The following is a 25,172-nucleotide window of genomic DNA, read 5'->3' as shown; positions in this document are numbered from 1 at the left end:
TTGAGATCGGACTCCTATGTTCCAATTCTGTTTCCACATTCCATTTCTAAATCTTTTTGCTCCCTCCAGATGAGGGGGGAAAAAATCTAATCTCTTTCCCCCATAAATGACCATGCTTCCTCTTTTTTCTTCTACAGGATAAGCACCACTGGGGCCTATAGTCTGTTTTCTAGTTCCCAGGGATCCAAAAACATCAGAAAGGAAATAATTCCTGCCCTCAAGGAGCTGTCATTTGAATAAGGGGAGACAACAAGTACAGAAGACTTCTGCCTCTCACTATTTGTGACTCATGACTTCTCTGGTCCTCAATTATTCCCCTATAAATTGGGGGGAGAGGGAAACTGGATTAATCTTTTCCAAACTACTGTTTGTTTCCTGAGGTCTCTTGCAACTCTAATGCTATGATTCTGTGGATATGTTCTACATTATTTTGAAGTATACTTGTGATTTTATTGGTACAGGCACTCTCCATGAGGAAACCAAAGGACGTCTACCTTTCTCCAACTTTTAAGGGGATTACCCAAAGTGACATACCCATTGAGGTAAGGCTTAAATTCAGGTCTTCCAGGTTCCAGTCAGCTCTCTATTATATCATGCTAACACTGCCTTAAGGAAGTCAAATGGCTCAATTTTTCAAAATGACTTTACTAAAAGACAAAGCAACAGAGCTCAAAATGGTATTACATACAGATCCCATAGCTCCCATTCTAAAATGTCACAGGACCATAAATTGAAAGTCAGAAAATACTTTAACTGCCTAATCCAAAACTAATCATTTACATATGAGAGTCATGCTGTGGTTAAGTCAGTATCAGAGCTGAAGTTATATAATTCTACTGTTCTTTTCTTTGAAGTTACACGGGGCGATTTTACAATTTTGCAGCTGATAAGTTCCGTTGTCAGGAAACAATTCATGCTTTGGTCTCTGTCCCGTCATTGGAAAATGAAAAACTTGATAAAAGTGTGCTATTTGTTAGGATTTCCCTAGCTTAACTTGGTCCAATAGTCTAGTCCTCTACACCCAGTTTAAACATAGTTTTTGTTTTAGGTCTTGGGGATTGGAAACACAAGATGTTGATGTCAACATTAGATACAATGAGATGTTGATAAGGAATTGAAATGGGATTTGATTGTCCAAAATGAGCCTGAGATGTTTTCTCTGCCTTTTAGAATCATGACAGCCAATGTGTATAGAGAATGTAGAGGGAGTCTGAAAAATTCTGAGGAAGAATGGATAGAAAAACAAGACATTTCATCAAGTTTGGCAAAACAAGACAGACTAAAAAGCTTCTAGCCAGCAGAATCATAACTAGAAAATGTGGCATATAAGGCAAGAGTTATAAGCAGATATAACAAGCATGGGATATCTAAGATACTTAGCACATCAGCCTTACAGAGGAAGAAATTTTGGAACACTTGAAAATCCTAGGGGGATGGAAAGACATCCTGAAGGATCAAAAGGCAGATGTTAAGGAATCTGTCACTCATGTAGGTATGGGGTAGCACAAGATAATTTAGTGGTAAATTCTGCACCTCTTAAATTCTGGTGCTTTAAGAAAAGCTTTGGCCACCATGTCCTAGTTATAACTTTCCCATTCAGTTATATAAGCTAAGTTACAGACTCAGACTGATGAAAAATTTAGTTACAAAAAGTACACCTCCCAAAATGGGCAGCTGACAAGAAGACTTGGTCTGGTAGTCCTGATGGAAGGTTTTGCCTCCAGATCTTTGGATTCATTAGACAAAATCTGTAGTGGGGAGCTTATCACGTATTACTAGAGGCTAAGAAAAAAGTTATCTGGAATCCTAGAGAGCACAGACTAATCTATTAATCCTTCATCTACTTTCCATAAAAAACCTAATCTTGCTACTTCAATATATACTAATCGGCTCCTTGCTTTTAAAGAGATGTATATCATAAGGATATGAACTTAAAAAAAACCCTACAAGTGAGGAACTCACCATTTTCTGAAGCATCTCACTCTAGTTCTAATTGTAAGCTTCCCCACCTTATTTCAAACTGAAACCTGCCACTCTAATTGAGGCAGTACAACGAGCAGTAGAATTATATGACTTTTTGGGGGTCCATTTTCCTCCTTCGTAAAATGATGAAGCTGAGGTTGGACTCATGTTCCCATTCTGCTTCTACATCCCAGTTCTACATCTTTTTGCACTAATCACACAAAATGCCTTTCTGACACAAAAAACCTAGTTCTACTTTAGGAACTTCTTGTTGCTCTTTAATAAATGAAAGTAAGAATGTCAATGATGAAACAAATGAAAAACCATTTATTAAATACTTCTATGTTCCAGATACTGGGTTAAGGTCTTGGGACAAAATTTTAAAAAGTGAGACAAATGTGTACGGGAGTGGTTAGGGAATATCCAAGGAGTCACAGTAACAGTAAGCTGATCCACAAGCAAGCTAAATGATATAACTTTACTAGGAACAATGGTAATAATATGATTACTGTGCCCAGAACAACAAGTGGTTTACAGAGCTGATGGTCTGGTATGGAACTTGGAGTTGGACAGAGTGGGCTAGTTAAGTTTGTACACATTCATTCACCAATGTAGGGAGCATAGTTTGAATGGATTAGTTCCCTTAGAGACAGGGAAAAGAGGAAGGTTGTTTTTTTTTTTTGTCAATCTAGTGCAGAGGTCCTGTTGCAAGTGATAAGAATGAAAACAAAAGCAGGAAGAATGACAAGATAGTTAGCAAGGATGGCTATATGAGATACTCAAAATATTGAACACATTTATTTATAAATTAAAAAACAGAATTTTCTTTCAAGCTCATGTTTGGTTGAAATACTTACCCCTTCAAGCAGGCTATTCTCACCTCATGAAGTCTTTTACTTTTATTTTAAAATATTCTTTTATTTTTTTTAAATAATACTTTTATTTTCAAATTTACTTTTCTCACCTATAAGAAAGTCATCCCTTGTAATAATGAAAAAAAGATAAACACTTCAGGAAAACCTGCACATCACCAAGTCTGATATTAAACACCATAATGTCCCACCTCTGGAAAGATGGGAAAAAGGTATATTTCCTAAACTCTTCTTGGCCATAATAACACACTATTTTTTCTTCTTCTTTTTTCATTGTTGTGATCATTGTGTATAGTTTACTTGGTTCTACTTTCTTCACTCTACTGTAGTTCATTAATGCATCCCATATAGAGAGTAAAGAAGAGAGTACTATGCTTGGAATTAGATCTCAGTTCAAATCCTTTGACAATTACAGTAGTGTGACTCTGGGCAGATCCCTTAACTCCTCTTAGCTTCAATTCCTCATCTACAAAATGAAGGAGCAGGTCTAAATGATGCCTAAAGTCCCTTTCCAGCTTTGACTGCATTAAGTCTATGAATTTTTTATGAGCATTTCTTAAAGCAGAGTAATATTCCATTACACTATTGGACCAATTTATTCAACTAGTGGGCACCTACAATTTTCTATTTTCTGCAATCTCAAAAAATGCTGTTAACAATATCCTGGTGTAAATGTCACTTTCTTTTTTGATTTTAGCCTCTCTAAGATAATAAAGTTCAATACTTGTGTTAAGATCCCTGGATCAAATGGTATGGATATTTTATCCCCTCCCCTCACTTTTTAAAAAACATGATTCCAATTGCTTTCCAGAATGGTTGGATCAAAATCATAGCTCCATCAACAGTGTTATGGTGTGTTTCTAGAGCTCCTCCAAAATTATCTATTACCATCTTTTGTCATTTTTGCCAAACTACTAGGGTTGGGAAAATCTCAATTGTTTTTATTTGCATTTCTCTTACTGTTATTGATAGAGTAATCTTTCATTTTGTTATTGAAAGTTTACAATTCTAAGCATTGTTTATTCATATCCTTATTCATTCTTGGAAATGACTCAGTCATGTATTTGTATGAATTTTCAATTATCAGACTTAGTGCTACAAAAGCCTTTGGAGGACACTGAGTCTAACCCCCTCATTTTATAGATGAGGAAACTGAGGCACCAAATTTTGTTTTGCTTAATCAAACAAGTTTGATGCAGATTTTAATCCACTTTTAATCTATTCCCTTTTTCTAGCTATATTTTTTCAAGAGTTTTTCAAATTTTACATAACTGAAATTATCAGTTTTGTTATGATCATTTTCCTTTTTTGTAGTCAAGAACTCTTTCCCCTAGCCATCATTATAAAATAGAAATCTGATCTGATTTTCTTTTAATGGAATAACCTTTCATATTAAGATTATACCCATTTTAAGCTTACACCATGTAGCAGAAATCTAAAATTAATTTCAACTTGCTTTTCTGTTTTCTTAGCAAGGAATTCTTCCTAAAGAGATTTATATTCTTGAGTTTATCAAACACAGGGTTACTGAGTTTGACTACTTTTTATTCTCTTTTGTCTTTTCGCTAAAAACATCTTGGGTGGTGCTAGAGAAGGAGAAGGGAAAAAGGTTTGAACCTTCCTGTTGATTCATTGCTCTAAAAGTTTTCTGGACCAAGTTACTCTTTCCTCTGCAGCTCTATCCAGGCATCTTTGGTTACACTGCTCAGGTCTGTAGAAGCCCTTCAGAGGCAGAGTTTCTTGTCTCTTTTCCATTTCTTATGACTCCTGCTATCCACCTGCACTATACATTTGCTACCTCTTCTGCTCTCACACTCCAAGGAATTCCAAGGGTGCTATGTAAGTCTATTACTTTCCCCTCTTTTAAACTATTCAAGTGAAGTTTGGTTTACCCTTCAATCTAGGGACGATGGAGATTAAATCATCAGTTTCTCCCTGATTCATTAATAGATAGTTTTATTTCACTCATACTAACTTCCCCTCAATATACCTCAGCACCTGAAAGAATATGATCACTCTTTCCCAGATTTCTCTTCCTTCAGGGCAATTGGGTTATTCAAATTACCTTTGGGCTACTTTATGGGGAAAAAAAAAAAAAAAAACACCTCTAAAATGAAGAATATGAAATGGAAAAGTCAGCAGTTCCCATTTTGGATCCTATATGAAGATCAGATCTGTAATCCTTACTATGTAATTATTACTATTGTTATTATTATAAATAAATAGGGAATCATTTATCATAGATAGATGTAACAATTCACCTACAAGTACAGATCATGTTTTTTCTCTTCTGACAAGATTCTTCTTTCCTCTTCTACATCCACACCTTTGGACTTCAGTCTACATTCCTTCTGAAATCAGCTCTTACCAAAGATAGCCAGAAGCACTTTAAGTTGTGAGGAGAGGAAAAGTCATTATGGGTTCCCATGTCAAGGTAATAGACTCAGTGTCTGAAAAGAGACCCAATTCCTAAGAATCTGAAGAAATCTTTAAGTTCAAACCTTCCATCCCTTTAAAGTATCATCTTGATGCAAAATCCTACTCAGGTTACCACTTCCTTCATGAAGCTGTCCTTTGTTCCTCAAAATTGATTTTTTTTTTTTTAAAAGCAATCCTGCTCTCCTTTCTCAAATTTTCCTAAAATCATATTAGTTCTACTTTGTCTGACATTCTAACTTAATTGATATTGATTTAAATATAGGATTTATCATACCTATGAACTCTCTGAGGATGGAAACTGCCATTTTTCATTCTTGTGTTCTCATTGTCAAAGTCCAAGGCCCTGAAAAAACTAAATGTATGTTTGTTGAATTTTCAGACTATGGACTTATTCTTGATCTAAAAACCAGACCTGAAGTCAGAAGTTTGTGTAAATTCCATTCCTACTTAAATGACTATAGGTATCACCTTTTTTCTCTGAGCTTTGACTTCTACAGAAAGAATAGGAATAAATTCTAATCCCAAATTCACACTATCATACCCAGGATTTGACAACCAACAATCAGAATGAAGGCCTGCAGAGCAACATTTACCAGACCTTTAAAAAGCACCTAGGTCAATAATATTTATTTTAAATGAAGTGAGGCACAGAGAGGAAAAAAAGGACTTAAAATCACAAAATGCTGGGGCTAAGACCTTAAAAGAGAGTCTAATCCCTTAACTCTCCTTGTCTTACCAAGCAGAATATGAAGACTAGAAAAGAAAAGTGACTCTTTTGCAGTCACATAATGAGTGGTAGACCTGGGACTAGAAACCAAGTCTCTTAACTAGCAATCTGGAGTTGTTTTTGCCCAATCATGCTATTTTTTTTTTTTTAAGGCTATTCTGCTCTTTCTGGAGTACATCTCTTCAGAGGCCAAAGAAACCTGTCCATCACAGGAGAAGGAGCTGGAAAATGTTGATAATGAATCCATCAATCCAGGCCACTGCTTGGTTGGACCATGTTCTTTGCTGATAGGAGGTGAAGGAGAATTGAAGCAGTTGAGGGAAGTCATCCAAATTGTTGGCATTCCAGTGATGAGACTCCAAATAACTCTGTAATAACTTGTCCATCAATCAGGAAGAATTAGTTTTTTGTAAGTGGTAGGCTAATCAAAATCCACAGGCCCATTGCTCTTGCTTACTGTTTTCTGCAGGTGGTTAACCCTTGGTCAGCTAGCCTGGATGTGATCTAAGTGGTGCTGAGTTATAGGACAGGGATCTGACGCTACTGAGATTCACATCTATATAAGTGTATGGGACATAACTCATCTTGGCAGTCTCTTCCAAGTAACATGACTTTACAAATAAGATTATTTAAATAGAGACACTCATTGGGATACATGGGGACTCTTTGAAAGTCTTTGGTAAGTTTTAAACTTTTAACCATTTTATATTGTAAAGCGCTTTTATGGTTTCCAAAGTGCTTTCACATTTATTAATAACAATAGCAGCTGACATCTATATCGTACTGTAAGGTTTACAAACAAACAAAAACATTTATAAAGCATCCACTTTCTAAAAGATACTGTGCTAGACAAAGATAAAAGCAGCACAGTCCTTACCATCAAGGACCTTACATTCTACAAAGCATTTTACATACTTACTCATCTTTTTCTCACATCTTAATCATGTATTGATGATGATGATGACGATGATAATGATGATGATGATAGTAGCTCACTTTTCTATAGCACTCTATAGTTTACAAAGTGCTTTTGTTACCAGTAGCTTGTGAGGTGGGCAATGCAAATATTCATCCATAGTATCAAAGGATTTTAGATTTGGAAGGAATTTCAGATAAATTAATTCCCAAACCCTCATTTTATAGAGGAAGAAACAGAGACACAGATAATGAGGTGATTTGCCCCAAGTCACCCAGTTGGTGATGGAGCCAGAAGTCAAGCTGAAGTCCACTCTTCTCAACGTGATATTAACTGAGGCTCAAAGGAGTGACCTACTCAGTCCCATAGCTCATAAGGGGCAGAACTAGCACTTGAATCAAGGGCTTTCTGATTCCAAATCCAGGATTCTTTCAACAATACCAGACTTACTCCCTGTTCAATGTGTATAATTTATCTCTTAAGGCAGAGCAAGTTTTAGTGTTCCCATTTTACAGATTACAAAACCCAGACCAAACAAGTGAAATGACTTGCCTAAGGTGACATGACTATTATATGTCAGAGATTAAAGCCTCTTGAGGCTTAAACTCAAGTCTTCTGACCCTCAGGCTTTTAATTCCTTAAGGAGTAAAGAAAAAGGTCTGTTACTGGCAATGAAAGGCAAATTGAATGTTCTTCCTTTAAATGATATGAACTCACCAAAGGGCAGACTCTGTCCTTCCATTTGTAATAACATCTGAAATAATATTTACGTACATTTATTCCTTCTTATTTCTAAACCACTTCAAAAGTTTTAGATAGAAAAGTTTCCATCATTCAGAAAAGCAGGTATTTAAGCTTAAAAGCATTGAAGGACTTTACGAAAATATAATTTTCCCAAAGATTGTTCAGTTATCATGTCTTTGTTACTGTCATTTGATAGTTGGAGAAGTTAATCCATCTGTCCTGCATCACTGTTACTCCAACTGCAAATGTAGGGCAAGTGATACGATGAAGACAATAGCTAAAACCAATAGCCTTAACAAGGGCACCAACCTCTCAAAGCTGCCTACAAGTAGCTTAGAAAAGCAGAGACACTGTAGGTATTGGGGCCATGTTTTATTAATGTGGGTCTTATACTGTGGTTTTAAAGCTGAATAAAAGAACAAGAAAACAAGCCAAATAAGATCCCACTCAATACTTAGAAAGCCTCAGAAGAGTCAAGTTATCTGAGTGACTTTCCCTATGACTTGATATTTTTGTTACTCTGTTTTGTGTATTTTTCTGGTGAAAACTTATACATTGAGCTATAGGCACAGGGTATACACAAGCAACAATGTGACGTTACAAAGTCAGTGTCAGCTGCATTTGTGGCAATACCTGAGTCTTCCCTTGTTCTTGCAGGTGTACCTGTGTAGAGGTCATGGGAACCCTAATCCATTTAGTGAGTAAAGTCATGAAAAAAAAAAATCTAACACTTAAGGGGTTTTGAAAACATGCTGTTTTGTACAGGGATCTTTCTCCCACTTAGAGTATAAATGCTATTAACTGCATTCCTGAAAAAAATGTTCTATTAAGTAGACTGGTTTTCCCTTCAAGGGAATGATAGCATTAGATGCAGTGTGATGCAACAGAAAAAGCCCTGGATGGCAAGAAAGAAGATCTGGTGCCCACTAAGTCATATACTTGCTATTCAACTTTGGACAAGCTATTCTACCTTTGAGCCTCAATCTTTAGAATAAGAAATAATTTCAGGGACTGGGAGTCAGTGGCTGCTGGCTGGGCTTGCTTCTCTTAGGAATTTTTATAGAGTATAAAGGATGAGTAAAAAACTTGAGCCTCAGTTTTCTCACCTGTAAAGTAGGGGCAATCATCTCTGTATTACTTCCCTCACAGATCTTTCTAAGGATCTAATGAAGAAATGGATGTAAAGTGCTTTGTAACCACAACAGGCTATATGAGCGTGAGCTACTAGAGTCCAAAAGACATTTATATTCTTGACATTTAATTTTTAATATAAATAACCACAAACACCATACTTAAGCAACTTTAAGTATTATACCCGCATGGTATATAAAGCTTTCTAAAGCATATAATAAAATCAATGAAACCAAGCAGAGTAAACAATACATAAAATTGTATTTAATATTATACAATATCATAATATACTTTATGCCACTTCCCCTCACTGAGCCTCAGGTTTCCTCATCTGTAAAGTGGGCATTGTGATGCTTAAGACTACCTACCTCACAGGATTCTGATGCATCAAGAGCTTTGTAAACCTTAAAGTGCTAAAGACCTATAACTATGTCTTAAGTGATGGCACTAGGGCCAGACAAAGGAGATATCATCTAAGATGCAACTTAGGGAGGGGCACAAGGAGTGGCACTTTTAATAGAACTTTACAAAGGCAAGTGTTTAATGCCAGAAAATCCCATTTGCTAGGGTTCTCAGAGACTGATTTTGTGATAAGGTTAATCATTTGCATTACAGTGAAAATATAAAGTCTTGGAAGAATAGTCACACCCAGGGAATAAAATTTTCAAATGGGGGAAGAAAATGGCCTAATTTTTGAACCTTGCCTTGGGCTTGCAAATTTCTCATCCCAGCTCTGACATCCTTATCTTTCTTACCTTGTGTGAAATATACCTGATCCGTAGAGTAAGAAGTGATTATCTTCCTTCTTCATAATTTCTGCCTGACTTTTTACAGCAACAAACCTGAAGGAGAAGGAGCACCCTCATCAGACTCAGAATTCAGAAGGGCTTCCTTGAGGAGGATTTTCACAGGCATCTCTGAAGATGGGAAGGCTTAGGGCCACTTGATAGCTTTCTGACGAATTGATCCTGGATGCATTTTGGCGCTACTTCATTACAAGTTTCCCTGTGCCACCAGTACACAGCAGAGATAAAACTGCAAATCAATCTGCTGTCTTTCAAACAAAGTTTTTATAGTTTTAGGAAACTGCTACCTTATCAATATTAGCAAGTTTCCTCTTGTACCCTGATGTTAGGTGGGACATGCTTATGTTTGCTTTTAAAATGAAGCCACCACTCTTGATTTTTCACTGAATAATCCATTTTTTGATTCCCCCCCAAGAGTAATTGCTTTAGTGTCAAAAAGCCTCCAAAGTTTTGGGCTGAATGATGGTCAGATACAAAGGTACAACAATGAGCTCAATCCTGGGACTAAATGGAATCCAAGTCTCCTTATTTAAAGTCTAATGTGTCTAACTATACATCACTTACACATTTCTAATTTGTCCATCACTACCTAGCTGTGTGATCTTGGAAAGTCACCCTCTGAACCTCAGATTCCTTGTTTGTGAATGCTGGAGTGGCACTAGAACAGACGTCCTCAGAAGTGTTCTAAAAATAAGATTTATCCACTAAGAGGACAGACTACCCTGGTAGGAGCTACCCCAACACTGACGGTGTTCAAACGGAAGAGGAATGACCCCTTATCAGGGATATCATAGAGGAGATTTGGATTGGATGATTTCTAATATGACTATGATTCTCATCACTTTTGGGGAGGAGGGAAATAGGCTAACATTGCAATTTGTTGATGAACTTGGGGATAGAAGTCAGTGACTAAGGCTGAGTTCCCCAATCTGTTGAGAATCCCAACCCTTTAAAAGGGAAGAGTAAGAACATTAGCAGGTTCAAGATCACCTGGCAGATCATGTCTACCCTCTGGGGCCTTCTGTTATACACTATGCATGTTATATCTCTCTACAGTGTTAAGCTAGTGTAGGAAGAAAGGGGGAAGAGTCCTGGAGTATTTTGTAGGATTTAGAGCTTGAAGGGAGAGATCAATCATCAGGCTCCTTCATTTAATAGATGAGGAAACTTGAGGCCCAGGGAGGAAAAGTGACTTGGATTAAGGTCACTTGGCTAGTCAGTAGTTTTCAAAATCCAATGTTCTTTGATTTGATTCAAGAACTATTTCAATCTGTGTCATAACAAGGGATATAGTCACTTTTTTCCCCCCTAACTGCTTAATAAACTTCCACCAACCCTGTTCTTAAAGCTCTCTCTGTTCCGGCATGGAGAGACAAGAAACAAACTACTGGGAATAGATTCACAGACTTACAGGTCAATCGGAATAATATCCAGATGTCTCTGGGTTCTTAGCCACTAGAGTGGCCCTGCTCTGGAAAGGCCCTTTGAAGCTGAAAAGGGAAATACCAAAATGAGATTGTGGAACTGGTCGATAGGCCCCTGAGGTCTGGCAGTCCTTGGGAATGTTCATTTTCCCCAAAAGGCCCGGACCCTCTCCCTGACAGCGATCATCATCACAAGGGCTTCACAAACTATGCCAGAGAAATAGGAAAGGTTTACAATGCACCTCCTGGGAGCCAAGGGATCTGCTTATCCAGGGTCTTCCTAAAGCCCTCACTTCAGGAAGGGTTTGACTGTAGCATTCTTCATTTTTAAATATTAACAATTTTGTTTCTATCAGACCTATCTTTAAGTACATTTCAAAGGCTGATTGAACTTCCTCCTCACAGTTGAAAGGACTCCAGCTCCCCTCGCCAGCTGGTCTTCTTTAAGGTAGCCAACTTTTCATCTGTTTCAGGATCTGAAACAAGAACATATTGGGCATTATTGGGTAAAGCAAGTAACCTAAGTTTTCACAGAATCTTAAGGTTGAAAGGAACCTCAGAAGCCCTCTAGTCCAACCTGTACCTGAACAGGAAATCCTCTACATCCTTGACAAGGGGTAATCCAATTTTTGTTTAAAGAACCTCAGGAAAGGAGATACCACTATCTTCACTATATTCCAGGGCAACCCATTCTATTTTTTGGACAGCTCTAATTGCTTATTCAATTAAGTTCATGAAGCATTTACTAAGCATCTTCCTACTATATGCCAGATACAATGATAGGCCCTGGAGCTAAAGTAAAAAAATAAAAATAAAAACAAAACATTATTCTCTGACCAGAAGCAGCTTACATTTTATGGGGAAGAAATACATATCCTGAGAAGTAACCATACGAGGTACACAAAATAAAAATAAAGTACCCCCAAAACCATATGCTGTTTTAAACTACTAAAGCCTAAAATTGCATGAATATTTTGGGGCTACCCTATATAATAATTTCAGTAGGAGGCTCTGACAACTGAAGAATACTGAGAAAAGTCTCTTAAAGGAGGCAGCACTTGAGTTAAAGCTTGAGAGGAGCCAACGGCCCCTTCTGGACACTGAACTTAAGATCGACTATTCTGAAACTTCCACTTACTGCTTTTAATTCCTTCCTCTAAAGTCAATCCCCTTTTCTTCCTTTACATGCTTAAGGATACTGTCATACCACCCCACCATCCCCAAGGAGTTTCTTCTCTAAGCTAAACATCTCCAGTTATTTCAAATGATACTTGTATGACAGGGTCTTTGGTCTCCTTACTATCCCAATTGTTCTCTTCTAAACATCTTTATGTCCTTCTTAAACTTCAGCATCCACAAGTAAACACAGTATTCCAGATGTGGTCTGACCTGAGGACAATGGGACTAAGTTATCTCCTGTTCTAGACACTCTCCATTAACCCAAGACAGTGTTGGCTTTTTCTTTATTTCCTTCTTTCTTCCTGTCTCACCAGATTGGCTCATATTATGGTCCATGAAACTTCTCAGCTCTTTTTTAGATGAACTTGTCAAATCACATCATCCCCATCCTGTGCCTGTACATTTAGTTTCTAATTAGAGTATTTTCAAAATGCCATTTGCAAGATATTTTTATTGTTCTTATATCCCATTAAAGGATGTATGTACAAAATATCAGAAGAAGCCCCTATAACAGAGACAGCAGATAGTATAAAGTATCCTGAAGAAAGGTCAATAGACTGAGGCTCTGATCATCTTCCACCATTTTATTCACTATGGAATACTGGGCAAACACATCACCTTTCTGAGTCTGAGTTTACTCATCTAGAAGATCATAGGAGTCAGATGGAAAGGAATGGAGAATTAAAATAACAATCATATTAGATGATATCTGTATCACTTTAAGGTTGTACATTCATTCTTTCACTTGATCCTTGCCACAAAACCCCAAAAGGCAGGTACTAAAGGCATTATTATCCCCATTTTAGAAATAAGAAAACAGAACTTAAATGACCTGCTTAGGGTCATGCATTGAATGAGATCTAAATTTCGTTATCTCCTCATCGAAGCACTATTTCCATTATATCACAGTGCTCTCTAGTTTAATATCCTCAGTTACACATGAGAAAATTGAGGCCCAAAAAGGGAAAACTTTTCCAAGATCACACAGCAGAGCCAGGACTCAAAATCAGGTTCTCTGTTTACAAGTCCAGTGTTCTTTCTAAAATAGAATCTAAATAATAAGGATACTTATAATATTCTAATAGAGAACCGTAACATATCACCATAGCCTACTAAATCAAACATCCAGGAACCCAAATAAATAGCAGTACTGGTTCTATGCTCTGTATTTAGGAGTAATTAACAAACAAGAAAACATGCTCATAACAGACATTCATTTTGAAAAATTAATTCTGAAAGAGTTCAAGCTTGGTTCAAATTTAATCCACTCTTCTACACTTTATTCAGAAGGATATGTTGCAAAATCATCACTTTCTAGAAGAAAATCTACTTATGATCAGCCCAAACTGTTTTCTAAGGCAGGACAGTGGATTAAAATATTTTAGACTTTCAACAGGAAGGAAAAAAAAAAAAAGAATTTTATGGCTAATTATCAATCAGCCAGAATAGCCAGACAACAATATATACTTATATATGCCCAACATGTTCCAATGAAAAACAATTTGTATAACATTTTATATGTATATATATATATATATATATATATATATATATAAATAAAGTTATACTCATATGCTTCACTGACCCTAAAAAAAAAAAAAAAAAAAAAAAAAATGCTATAAACGAGACAGTAGGAATTTTTCTCTGACAGAAATCTAAGGAAGGGAAATGAATTATTAAAGGTCACACAGCAAATTAGGACTAGAGCCAGAACCTGAAACCAAGTGTTCAATTTCTCAGTCCAGGTTCTTTCTACTAGTACCAAAGGAACTAAAGGCTAATTAACATAAGAAAAAAAAAGTCTATCTTATACTCAGATGACACTACAGAACCTTTAACTATTATATTTTCTCTTTGGGCCTTTACAAGCATCAAAGCGCTAAGGGTAAGGACTGGGCCTGAGATTTAATGGGCATGGGTTGAAGAAACTCAGTCTACTATTGTACTCATAGGATTAAGTGATTCTCCAGTGTCCCACAGCAAAGAATATATCAGGAGAGGCTTGAAACCCCATCTTCCTGGCTCCAGGTTTAGCTTATTACAATGCCTCATCTTTTGACAAAAGCTGGGAAAAATACTTCCTTGCAAACAAAATGGGAAACAGAATGAAATCAAGTCTCCACTCACTGACTATTCTACATTCTTTTTCTCCTAATTTAATATTTGTTTTACTTTAGCCCTATTACCTTCCTGGCAAAAAAGTTTTTTCTGGGGATATATTTATTTTGGTTCATCTAGACACCCGGGCATTGAACAACATTCTGGAAAATATAAAATGAGGAACAGAAAGTTCTATAACCTGGACATCTGGAAGAAACCTTAAGAGATTCTTAACTTTCAGTCCATCAACTTGATTTTTGATCTCTTAATAGATTTCTTTAGTAATCTTATGATTAAAAAATTTTTATTCTGAGAAGGGGTCCATAGGTTTCAGACTGCCCCAAAGTCCTCAAAACAAAAATGGTTTATGAATGCCTTCCTTGGAGGTTAATCTAACTTCCCTCCAAATGCAGTAATCTCCTCTGCAGATATAGATGACAATCCACGTGCTATTTGACTATCTTCCAGTGCCAATGAATTGTAAGGAAAATACTTTCTAAACCATAAAGTGCTAAACAAACAGGAGCCAGTGTTAATAAAGAAGCAGACTAAACACAAAACCCCAAAATCTGGGGTCAAATGCAGCCTCCCCAGCATACTTAATGTGTGGCTATAAGCAAGCTACTTAATTTCTAAGAGCAGCCATTTCCTTATTTGTAAAATAGGGATAATATATTTGTAATCATCAATGTGATGGGGCCTATTTTGAGGGAAAAGATCTTATAATTTTAAAGCACTAAATCAAGACCACTGAATTCCAGAGATATTAAAGTTCTAGTCCCAATTCTTTCATCTTACAGATAAAAAAACTAGGCTAGAGGTTAAATCATATAGCTAATTAGTGGCAGAGTTGTGACTCAGGCCCCTATTTCCTGACTTGCATTTTTTCTACTACAAAATTGCCTCAGACATAAATGTTAATTTATTAGTATACTAAGCCAAGATCTGCCTGCCTACTTGTTAACTAGCCCTGGTTCTTCCCTCTGGGGTCAAACAATATGCCTCATTTCTCTTTATTCTAAGTCTTTTAGATATTTAAAGATAGCAACCATACCTTTCTCTACCCATCACTTACCATGTTTTCTCATCTATAGGCTCAATTCTCATTACTCATGCAAATTATATTGGATAACTTAACAGATACTACCTTTTGACTTAGCTCAGGGCCCCAAGAAGGCAATGTGTCCTTAAAATGTCTTTCTAAGTCTCTAATTTCATTCTTTCCTAGTCTTGACCCATCATCTAGGACTTTGTGCAATAATACCATCAAAGGGAAGAGTGTCTGGTCAACCATGAACACCAGGATACCAAGCTCAAAGGGACTATAAATTTATCATATTTTTAAAAACAATTTCTTTCCAGAACATTCACTGATAGTTAGTTTGGTACTGCTATCTAAGGAAAGATTTTGTCAAGCCAACCAACTAGATAAGCTAGACTTCAGGGAGTGTGCAGGTGAAAACTCAAACACAATAGTAGACAACTAATGTGCTAATTAAATGATTATCTTCCTTTACTAAATCTGATACCCCAAGAGCTTTATTTGGCAACAAAATTATTCTGTTTCTCATAACTATGGTCTGATAACTTCACGTATGTATAACTTTATATTGAAGTACTTTCATACCAAATACTTGGGCCTACTCATGTCATGAGAATAATGAACCTTTGCTCAAGAAAGCAGTATTGGATACTACTTTAACATTTTCTTGATGTGACCTATCAACCTCTCTAAGTTTTGATATCTCATCTGCAAAATGAGATATTTTTCTTATCTACCTTCCAGAGTGGTTTCAAGGAACCTCATAACCTGTGAGAAATCTATTTTATTCTAAAGAAATCTGCTAGTATTATTCACATAGAAGTTAGATAGAAAGGAATTTAGTCACCTGGTCTAGCCCCTTACTTGGAGGATGAAAAAACTGAGGTTCTAAGGGGCTCAATGACTTGCCTAATATTAAATCACCTCTCTATATAATGAGAGTTTTGGATAAGGTGATTTCAGTTTCTTGCCAGTTCTCAATTCTAAAGTCGTCGATTTTAGGGCACTAAAATTATAATTAAATGGGTACTCTTCCCATTATACTTGAGCGCTGGATTTGGCATCTACTCCAGAGGTCAAAGCCTAGCTTTGTATACTCCTTTGTATATCCCTTGAGGACAAATTGCTTAGCCTTGATCTCAGCTTCCTTATCTTTAAAATGAAGTTGGGTTAGGCAATATTTGTGATGATCAATGATAGGCAGTGGTTATTATTCCCAATGTAGAGACAAAAAAACATAAGCTCAGAGGTTAGGCAACTTTTATGTGACTCAGGCATGCACTGGAATTCTCTTGTCTCTTTCTACTACACTGCCTCTAAATCTGAAACTGATAAAAATCTGTTTTTAAATTTGTCTACAGTTTCAAGTAGACTGATCTACTTTTATTCAGTTGAAATCAGTATGGTTTTACTACAGATATCTTTTTCTTTAAGTAACAGGTGCTAGCACTGAGGGAATCTTGGAAATAAAAACAACAACATAAAACCCATATAATCAAATCCCATCATTTTATAGTCTAGGAAAGAAACTGAAGCCAAGAAAGATTAAGTAGCCTGGGTTATCTGAGTCACAGAGTTAGTGACAAGAGTCAGAATTCAAACCCAAGTCTTCAAACATCATACACAGTGCCCTTTCTATAACTGATTTTCATTACAAAACAAATCTGTTCTTTGTGGAATCAAAGAATTAGTGTCTCTAGATCACTATAAAACAAGGGGATTGAATAAAATGCTCTCCGAAAATTCTTAAAATTATAATTAGTGAAAGGGTTGAAAACCTTGCTAAGTGCTGATGATTAATTCATTGATTATAGCTCAAAGTCTCACTTTATATTATGTCCCTCCCCCACTGAAACTGTGATTTCATTGATAACAGAAATCTCAATTAAGGAACTTCTAACAATGATGATGCTCTGCAATTTATTATCTTGGTAAATTGCCTGAGGCACTGAAAGATGTTAAATGACTTATCTAGGGGCACATTCAGTATTTGTCACAAATAAAACAGAAAGTCAGATTTTTCCTGATCCCATGGGCTAGCTCTATTCACCATGCCACACTGCAATAGGAAAGTCACAAAATTTGAATGGACATCATATATTCTCACTTTAAATGAGTTTTTCTTTCTTTGGGCTACATAAGACTTATCTTTATTCTTAACTGCTCAATACCTAAGTCATATGAATATTTGTAGATTCATACATAGTAAAAGGGAAAAGAGTCACTCATGGATTTTACAAATTTCCATTTCATAAAGATAACTATAATCTTGCATTTCTTGGAGTACTTAGTAAATAACGTTGGAATTTTTAAAATATGCATGGACATGTTGTATGTATTTATATGCATGTATTAGGAAGGATCCCGAAGTTCATGAACTTTTAGAGTAGAAAAGGAACTCAGAAGGCCTACACTCATTTTTTACCTGAAAAGGAATCCTTTCTATATCATTCTTAGCAAATAGTCAACCAGCCTCTACTTATAACTCTCTAATTTTGAGAAACTACTATTTTTTGAGGTACATCATTCCATTGTGGGACAGTTTTATTAGAAAGTTGTACTTTATGGAACAGAAATCTTCCTTTCTCTAACTTCCACATGTTGCTCCTAGTTCCATTCTCTGGTACAAGATTAATCCCTCTTTTACTTTTCAAATAACCTGATGAAATCCAAGTATAGCATAATTTAATTTTTTTTAAAGTAATCCAATCTACTCCTTTCGTTAAACAAATCAAGAAACTGGTTAAGTCATTTAAACATTTTAAACTTAGTGCCCCAGAGCAAATCAGTAGCACAGCTGAGACTGATCTCAAGTCTTCTCTCAGTTAAAATTTTGTGAGATTTAGGGAGGAAAAGCTCTGTTACGCTATTTTCTGCTTTTATAGCAAGGCATTGAACAAAAATCCTCAAATCCAAAATACTGAAATAATAATCACCTCATATAGAGGTGAAGGACTTTAAACAGCTTTTATCTTGAATAAAGTACATTGGGATCATTGAATGAAACTGGGTTTGGAGATCACAACTATGTCTAAATTTCACATCTTAATACTTCACATCTGAAACTCTCTGTGAAAAGGCCAAGCAACTCTTTCTTTAGTCAGAACCTATGACCAAGGAATACTATGAAAAACATCCAGATTTTGGAATGTAAATCAGGAAACATCCAAATTTTGGAATGCAAATCAGGAATTCACTAAACTACCAGCAAAATATAGCCCTTCCCAAAATATTTTTTTTTTCCTTTAAGGAACCAAAAATAGTGGATGAAAAACTAATAAAGCAAGTCCTAAAGTAATTTTAACATGTGTAAGTTTTAGTGTCTAAACAAATTATTTTATCTATAATATCAACATGTAAATGGATATAACTATTTAAGGGCAACAATTTCAATACAACTATCACACTCTGGGTGCTAGCTTAATCAATAAAAACTATTTCCCATAAGCAGACCATTCTTCTAGTATTTTTAGGATTAGGTTTGGAGCTGTAAAGGGTCTTGGAGAACACCTAGTCCGACTTTCTCATTTTACAGATGAAGAAAGTAAGGCCCAGAGAAGTGCCTAAGCTCAACCAGGTTGTGAGTAGTTCTGCCAAGATTCAAACCCAGGTCGCTCTAATCTCAAATCCAGCACCTCTTCCACTACACCAGTTAGTAGCAAGACTCCCTCAAGGGGAAAAACCCTCTTAGCACCCTGCTAATTTCAGTGTTTGCTAAATCATGAGTGAAAAGATATTTTTTTAATGTCAAAGAGCTTCATGAAGTCTAAAAATGAAATGAGTTGGTTTTTAGGTTCAATATTAAGTTGTATGGTTCCCCCAAAACATTATGATGTCAGGAGATCAGCTGCAATCAATGGTATGAAAATAATGGATTTTTAATTGAATCTGAGCTTTAGAATGGAAGAATGATTTCTAAACAAAGAATTCTACAGAGGTGGTAGCGGTGGTAAGAAATGAATTACATCAAGAAAGAACAAGAGAATAAAAACTTGGGCTCAAGGATTCCAATAAACCATAGATAGATTGCTAGTGACCAAAGGATGAAGTATCTGGTTGTCCCCCCTCCCCCCTACTTAGAACTTACCTTTTCTGCAGATTAATTTCTCCAGGCAAATCTATATTCTACATGGAGTCAAGGAACCATAATGTTTAATATACAACCTCTTAGTTCTTATTCTTTTTGAGGGATTTCACACATATGCACACACATACGCACATTCTCACAATGGCAATATTTCCAAAACCATAATCCTACGCTCCTCAGAATCAATGCAAGACTCTATAAGCTAATAAATCCTAAAATGTTAGAGCTGAAATGGACCTCAAAGATCTTCTAGTTCAAGCCCCTCATTGTACAGATGGCAAAAGTGAGACCCAGAGAAGGGTAGTGATTTAACCTAATGTTGTTCAGTGAGACAGTGGCTTAAACTACTATGCAAAAGAAAAATACATATCTGTCATAAATTCATATATTTACAGCTGAAAGGGATCTTAGAAACTATCTACTCCTACCTTAAATTTTAAAAATGAGGAAACTAATATTCTAAAGGGATCCTTGCTTTCCAAGGTTATTCAATGAGTTGTTGGCAGAGCTAGGATTTGAACCTTGAGTTTCCTAATCTACACCGCACGAGTCTGCCTCCACAATTTAACAGATTCATGGACTCTTACATGGTTCCATTTTAAAGAATGAAAATTTCTGAAACTTTTATAGCTTCAAATGCTAATCAATAGGTAGTGAAGAACTGAACTGAACATGAAATATGAAACATGTTTAGATTACAGCTTGTAGGAAACCTTCATGTGTCAACTATCTGTTAACAGTCATATCTTGTAGTCATCGATCTGTTGGCAATAAATTCTCTGCATTCCATTCCTAGACTAAACTTAGTCACGTAAGTCACATGGAGTTATGTTTGACCATCCACAGAACCTACCTAACCCGTGATAACTTCACATCAAGATACCTGGTAACGAAGAAGTATAAGTACAGAATATATAGCTTGGAGCACATTCACCTCTCTTAGCAGAAAGGCCGAGGCAATCCTAACAAAGGCCCTTCAAAAGCAATCAAGCTATTTTGAACACATTTTTCTGCTAAGGTTTAGAAAGTCATATACAGTGATGCCATCCAAATAGGATATCACTAAAGGTAAAAGCCAAGGTCAGAGTGCAAAAAGAAAACAAAATATTTTTGTGGGGGAAGGGAGATGGAAGACAGGAAACAACCCTAGGCTTGCAAATTTCTTTGCAATCCTACTTATAGAGGTACAAAGAAGTGTTCTCTACATGAGAAATTCTAAATAACCTCTAGGAGATGTGTTGTGGGAACTAGAGCTGGAATCAGGGTTTTAATGGGCCTCAGGCTTGCTTCTAGGTACTGGGGAATGAGGGGGGAGTCATTTCACTTCCCTCTGTAAGTTTCTACTTTTTTACAGCAAATCTAACCTACGAAGGTGCCTCTCTTGGGTATTGTGTGGACAGACTAATCAAAGTTAATTAAGCCCGTGGAAAATAACAAAAATCACTATCTGAGTGCTAAGTATTTATGAGCCACTAACAGCTATAAAAGCTCTTCAGAGACAGGATTCAGTATAGGCACAGTCTCTATAGGTGATTACTAATCACATTCCCTAAAAACAAAAGCCAAACTCCTCTGTGGGAGGTAGGGCAGTGGAAAAAAGGCAACACATGGTCATTCAACAACACCCTCTTTATTCAAAAATATATATCTATGAGAGACATTTCAGAATATACTGCTGCCACAAAAGGCAGCCTATACTTCTAAATAAAGTCCTAAATTAATATACAAATTTAAGCTTTAAAAATATTCTTAAAAAAAAAAAAAAAAAGACAACCTTGGAAAAATCTGACCTCAAGAAGATTCCTTCAAGGTCCATAGAATTCCTTTGGGGAAAAAAATCCACCAAAAAAAAACAAACAAAACCAAACAAACAAATTAAAAAAAAAAAATCACCACACACACATACACACACAGAAGACTTCATGTAAATTAATGAAACAAATGAATAATATGAGGTGGGACAGGGTGAAAGAAGAGTAAAGCAGGAAAAGGGAAAGAAAATGAGAAAAAAAAATGGAAGGTATTTCAATTACAAAATAAACTTCCAACTTTCTCACAGAAAGTTTGCCCAAAGTAACAGTCTGGCTATCCCAACACTCATTTGTTTACATAATTGATAAAGGTCTTGGGTGTTTATCTTTTCCTGTAATAATCATATAGTCAATTGCTGGTAAAATAAAATCTGGCCATGGGCAAAAAATCTATTGTGCTATAAATTTTTAGCTGATCTAGCTGATCAGGGCAAAAACTAGGTCTCTTTGGGGTTGCTTTGTGGCTGGTAGGGATTCTTTTTGGCAAAAGCACAAGAATATATTCAAGATGTGTTTGCTCAAAAGCAAACATCCATGTGGGGCAATCTGATATTTTTTTGCTATGACAATGCACAAAGAGGACAATATACAGTGTCAATAGCAGAGGAATCTACTTTGTAGTATTTCTGTTAAGGTCAATTGCCCCCAAAGCTACAGAAAGAGAAATTTTAGAGTTGCAAGTTAAACAAATATGAAAAGAAAAAAAATTCAATGACAGTCTGATAGGAAGCACCAATAAGCAAGCATATGGTTGCTATTCAAAATTTTAAAGTTAAAAGAATACAGATGACAAGTTATACAGTTCAATCAAATGCCTTATATGCTTTTACTGCTCTAAAAGTCATGGAAGCTGGAAGTTTCATCCAACGAAAATATCCCATGAGTTAGACACACAGGACATAAAAAGAGCTTTCCATTATTAAATCAGTAGGGCGTCTAAGTTGTGTTTCTCAAACAGCATCTTAAAGCTATAGAGTTTCCCTACTACCTATCCCTTTTTTGTAATAATACTTAAGTGTCAGTATTACAATTCCTATTACATTATTAGGACAAATTGTTTTCTGCCATTTCTGATGGCTTGTTTTGTTTTTTTTGTTTTGTTTTGTTTTTTTAAAAAAAATCTGCAGATTGGAATGGTTTACAATTTGCCAGCAGGACTACTTGTTACTAAAAGCAATATAAAAATTGCACCTAAACACATCAGATAGTTATAGCTATTGGCTGGCATGATAATGGAATTAAAACTTGAGTTTAAAAAAACTCACATTTACCCCTCACGATCAGCTATTCGGTCATATCTGATGCAAAGTTCAGTGTATCTTTCTTGTGTATATATTCACATATACACAGATACACATATAGGCATAGATCAATAGATTCACAAACATGCAGAATTTTGTGTGTGCGTGTGCATGTAGTATATGAAAGAGACTTCAAATTTAGACACTGAAATGTGTGCCCTTTGATTAAGCTAATTACCTATACAGTGGACAACCCTTCATTTCAGACAGAAATATCTCCACCTCAAAAAAAATTTTTTTTAAATTTTTTTTTAAAAAAAGGAAAGAAAGAAAAAAGGTAATGTACTAAAGCTATACACATCCCAGGGTCCACATTCTCAGCATATTTTGTCATGTGAAGTCAGCTAGTTTTTATCTTTGGAACATCACTGGTGCATTCACCCATACTGAGAGGTTAAAAAAATGAGTGTGAAATAGATTTCCAGGAAGCTGTTATATTAATGTGATACAAAGGCAAAGTGCAGATAAATGCAATCAATAAAAATGGAATATGTGGGGCTCGGGGTTGAAACTGACAACTTTAACTCATGCTTATGTAACTTGTGATTCTTATTAAGTTTGTTGCAGTAGCATTCTTCTGAATTGGCTATGGATTTCATTGCTATATTCAGTCTCTAATTCATTTGCAATAAAATGTGCCTAACATTTTCATATACATACTCACAGATGTAAGAAAAGGAACTATAAGATCTGATAAACAGCTCAGACCCCAGGCTGCTCTACAGACCCCTAGTTTTTCCTTTAGGATGGGATGATGCCCTGCTAAAGCTACTCTTTAAGTATGTGAAACCCTCAGCTAACCTGGACAAAACCAATTCAGAAACAAAAGGCTGCTTTCTTAAGAAAATGATGTAGTGATGAATTTAAATTTTTTTTTAAAAAAGCCTTCCAGATGTGTACATGATTTTCATGACTTCTTGGGGCAAACAAGAGCTAAGAACTGAAAAACAATTTGAGCATGAAAATGTGAGAGAAAAAAAGGTTTTTCTTTCAAAATGCGTCTATATATTTTATAATCAAATTTGGCCTCCATGCCCACTCCTGCTTAATGCACACTCTCACTCTTCCCCTCAACATGAGAAACTGTACAAGCAGTAAGAGTGCACAGAGCTCTCGGGAGTCTATAGTTCCTTCCTAAATAGAGGGAGTGGTCTAGGAGGAAAATAACCAATCACTGGAAGACAATTTCCAGTCCCTGCTAGAGTCCTCTTCTGCTGGCACAAATGGGAATCTGAGAGCAGGCCATGTGTCCTAGTCAGTTGAAAACAGGTCACCAGCAGAGGGCAGGGGGGCCAAGCCACCTGTAACATTAGGAAGCAGCGACAGGTCTGGAAGGCTCTGTATGTGTGACTTCAGCTCCTTGCGCACTTGGGTTACCCGAGCAAGCTTCTGCTTATACTCCTAAGGAAACAAAAAGGATTAATTCTGTTAATATAAATACTAAATTGTTTGATAATTCACTCAATCACTCCCTCCCACATACATGCATATGTGTTCTCCCACCCTTAAATCCCACCACCTCTCAATTGTCCATCTACTCTCAAGAGTCAAGTAGAGAAATCTTACTATTCAAACACAAATAAGCACAAACTGCAGAAACATGATCTATTCCACCACCACAATCCCTTCCCTCAGGATACCATACCACATCTGCATAATTACCAGAGCTTCCCAGGTATAGAAGTTCTAGCTTTTCCCTTTCTTTAATCCATTCTCAATATTATTAGAAAACCCATCTTCAGTATTTCTTTCATTCTGTCATTCTTTAGGACTCAAAAATGTACAACAACTAGCCAAGTAAAAGGTCATATTTCCCAACCTAGAATCTAAGGGTCTACACGGTACAGTTTTAACTTTCTAATCCAATTACAATACTTATTATTCGTCAGCATTCACTCTCTGCTACTCTTAGGCTGTTCTCTCATCTCCCATCCTTTCTCTACCAGATTATACTATTTCCCACTTTGTTCCTTTGCTGAGCCTAATTAAGACTTACCTGCTCCAGATAAATTCTCCAGTTACTTGAATTCCTAAGGATTTTTTCCTTTGTGGAATTCCACTATACTTATGCAATGAACCACTGAATACTCGATTATAAGCTATTATTCACTGCTAATTGTTTATATGTGTCAACTTTCTCTGTCTAGTACCTTTCATTCATACCCTTAAGAGTAAATACCATGCATAGCACTGGGCATGCACATCTTTCCCTCTGTCCACCATCCCTCTCTCTCAGAGGCCCAAATTTATTGATTTAGTGGGCAAAGATCAGAGTAAAGGGGCCTGCTTACCCGACACCCAGATGGGGACTCATAATATGTGCCCACTCATTCTTAGATTCTTCTGCTATAAACTAAAAATAGGAAAGGGAATGGATGGAAAAAGAAAACAGACGGATAAGGAAAGGATTTGGGGAGTGGGCTGGGGGTTCAATATGATACAATAGGAAGATTATTAAGACTAGGAAGTCAAGAAATTTAAATTCTCAATTTCAAATATTTAGAAGACTCTTATATAGAACAAGAGATTAGAAATAGACCAGTTTTGATTAGATCTAAAAGGTACATCTAAGACTAATAAGTGAGAAAAAATAGTAAAGAGAGAATGGATGATGCATAGAGATTTAGGCTC

General features: G+C 36.2%; 1 protein-coding gene across 5 annotated transcripts in view; it reads right to left on the bottom strand.

The window, feature by feature from the left end:
* Nucleotides 1-2,629: 2,629 nt before the first annotated feature.
* RPRD1B (regulation of nuclear pre-mRNA domain containing 1B) overlaps nt 2,630-25,172 on the bottom strand; it is a 76,865-nt gene continuing 54,322 nt past the window's right edge. Inside the window, exons 7-11 of one of the 5 annotated variants that reach the window (XR_007950862.1) lie at nt 23,843-23,942; nt 11,425-11,497; nt 11,009-11,087; nt 9,547-9,633; nt 2,630-6,377 (exon numbers count right to left, since the gene is read on the bottom strand). Coding sequence is in view for 4 of the 5 variants with exons in the window: in XM_051979356.1 (XP_051835316.1) it covers nt 11,012-11,087; nt 11,425-11,497; nt 23,843-23,942 (249 nt within the window). In the remaining variant the exon portion in view is untranslated. Of the gene's footprint in view, nt 11,088-11,405; nt 11,498-21,040; nt 23,943-25,172 lie in introns of those variants that run through there. The other 4 variants (XM_051979356.1, XM_051979355.1, XM_051979357.1 and 1 more) reach the window with 4 other exon arrangements.

This window comes from Antechinus flavipes, chromosome 2 (assembly GCF_016432865.1).
Source record: "Antechinus flavipes isolate AdamAnt ecotype Samford, QLD, Australia chromosome 2, AdamAnt_v2, whole genome shotgun sequence".
Lineage (NCBI taxonomy): Eukaryota > Metazoa > Chordata > Mammalia > Dasyuromorphia > Dasyuridae > Antechinus > Antechinus flavipes.
This window is presented reverse-complemented; position numbering and strand designations above follow the sequence as displayed.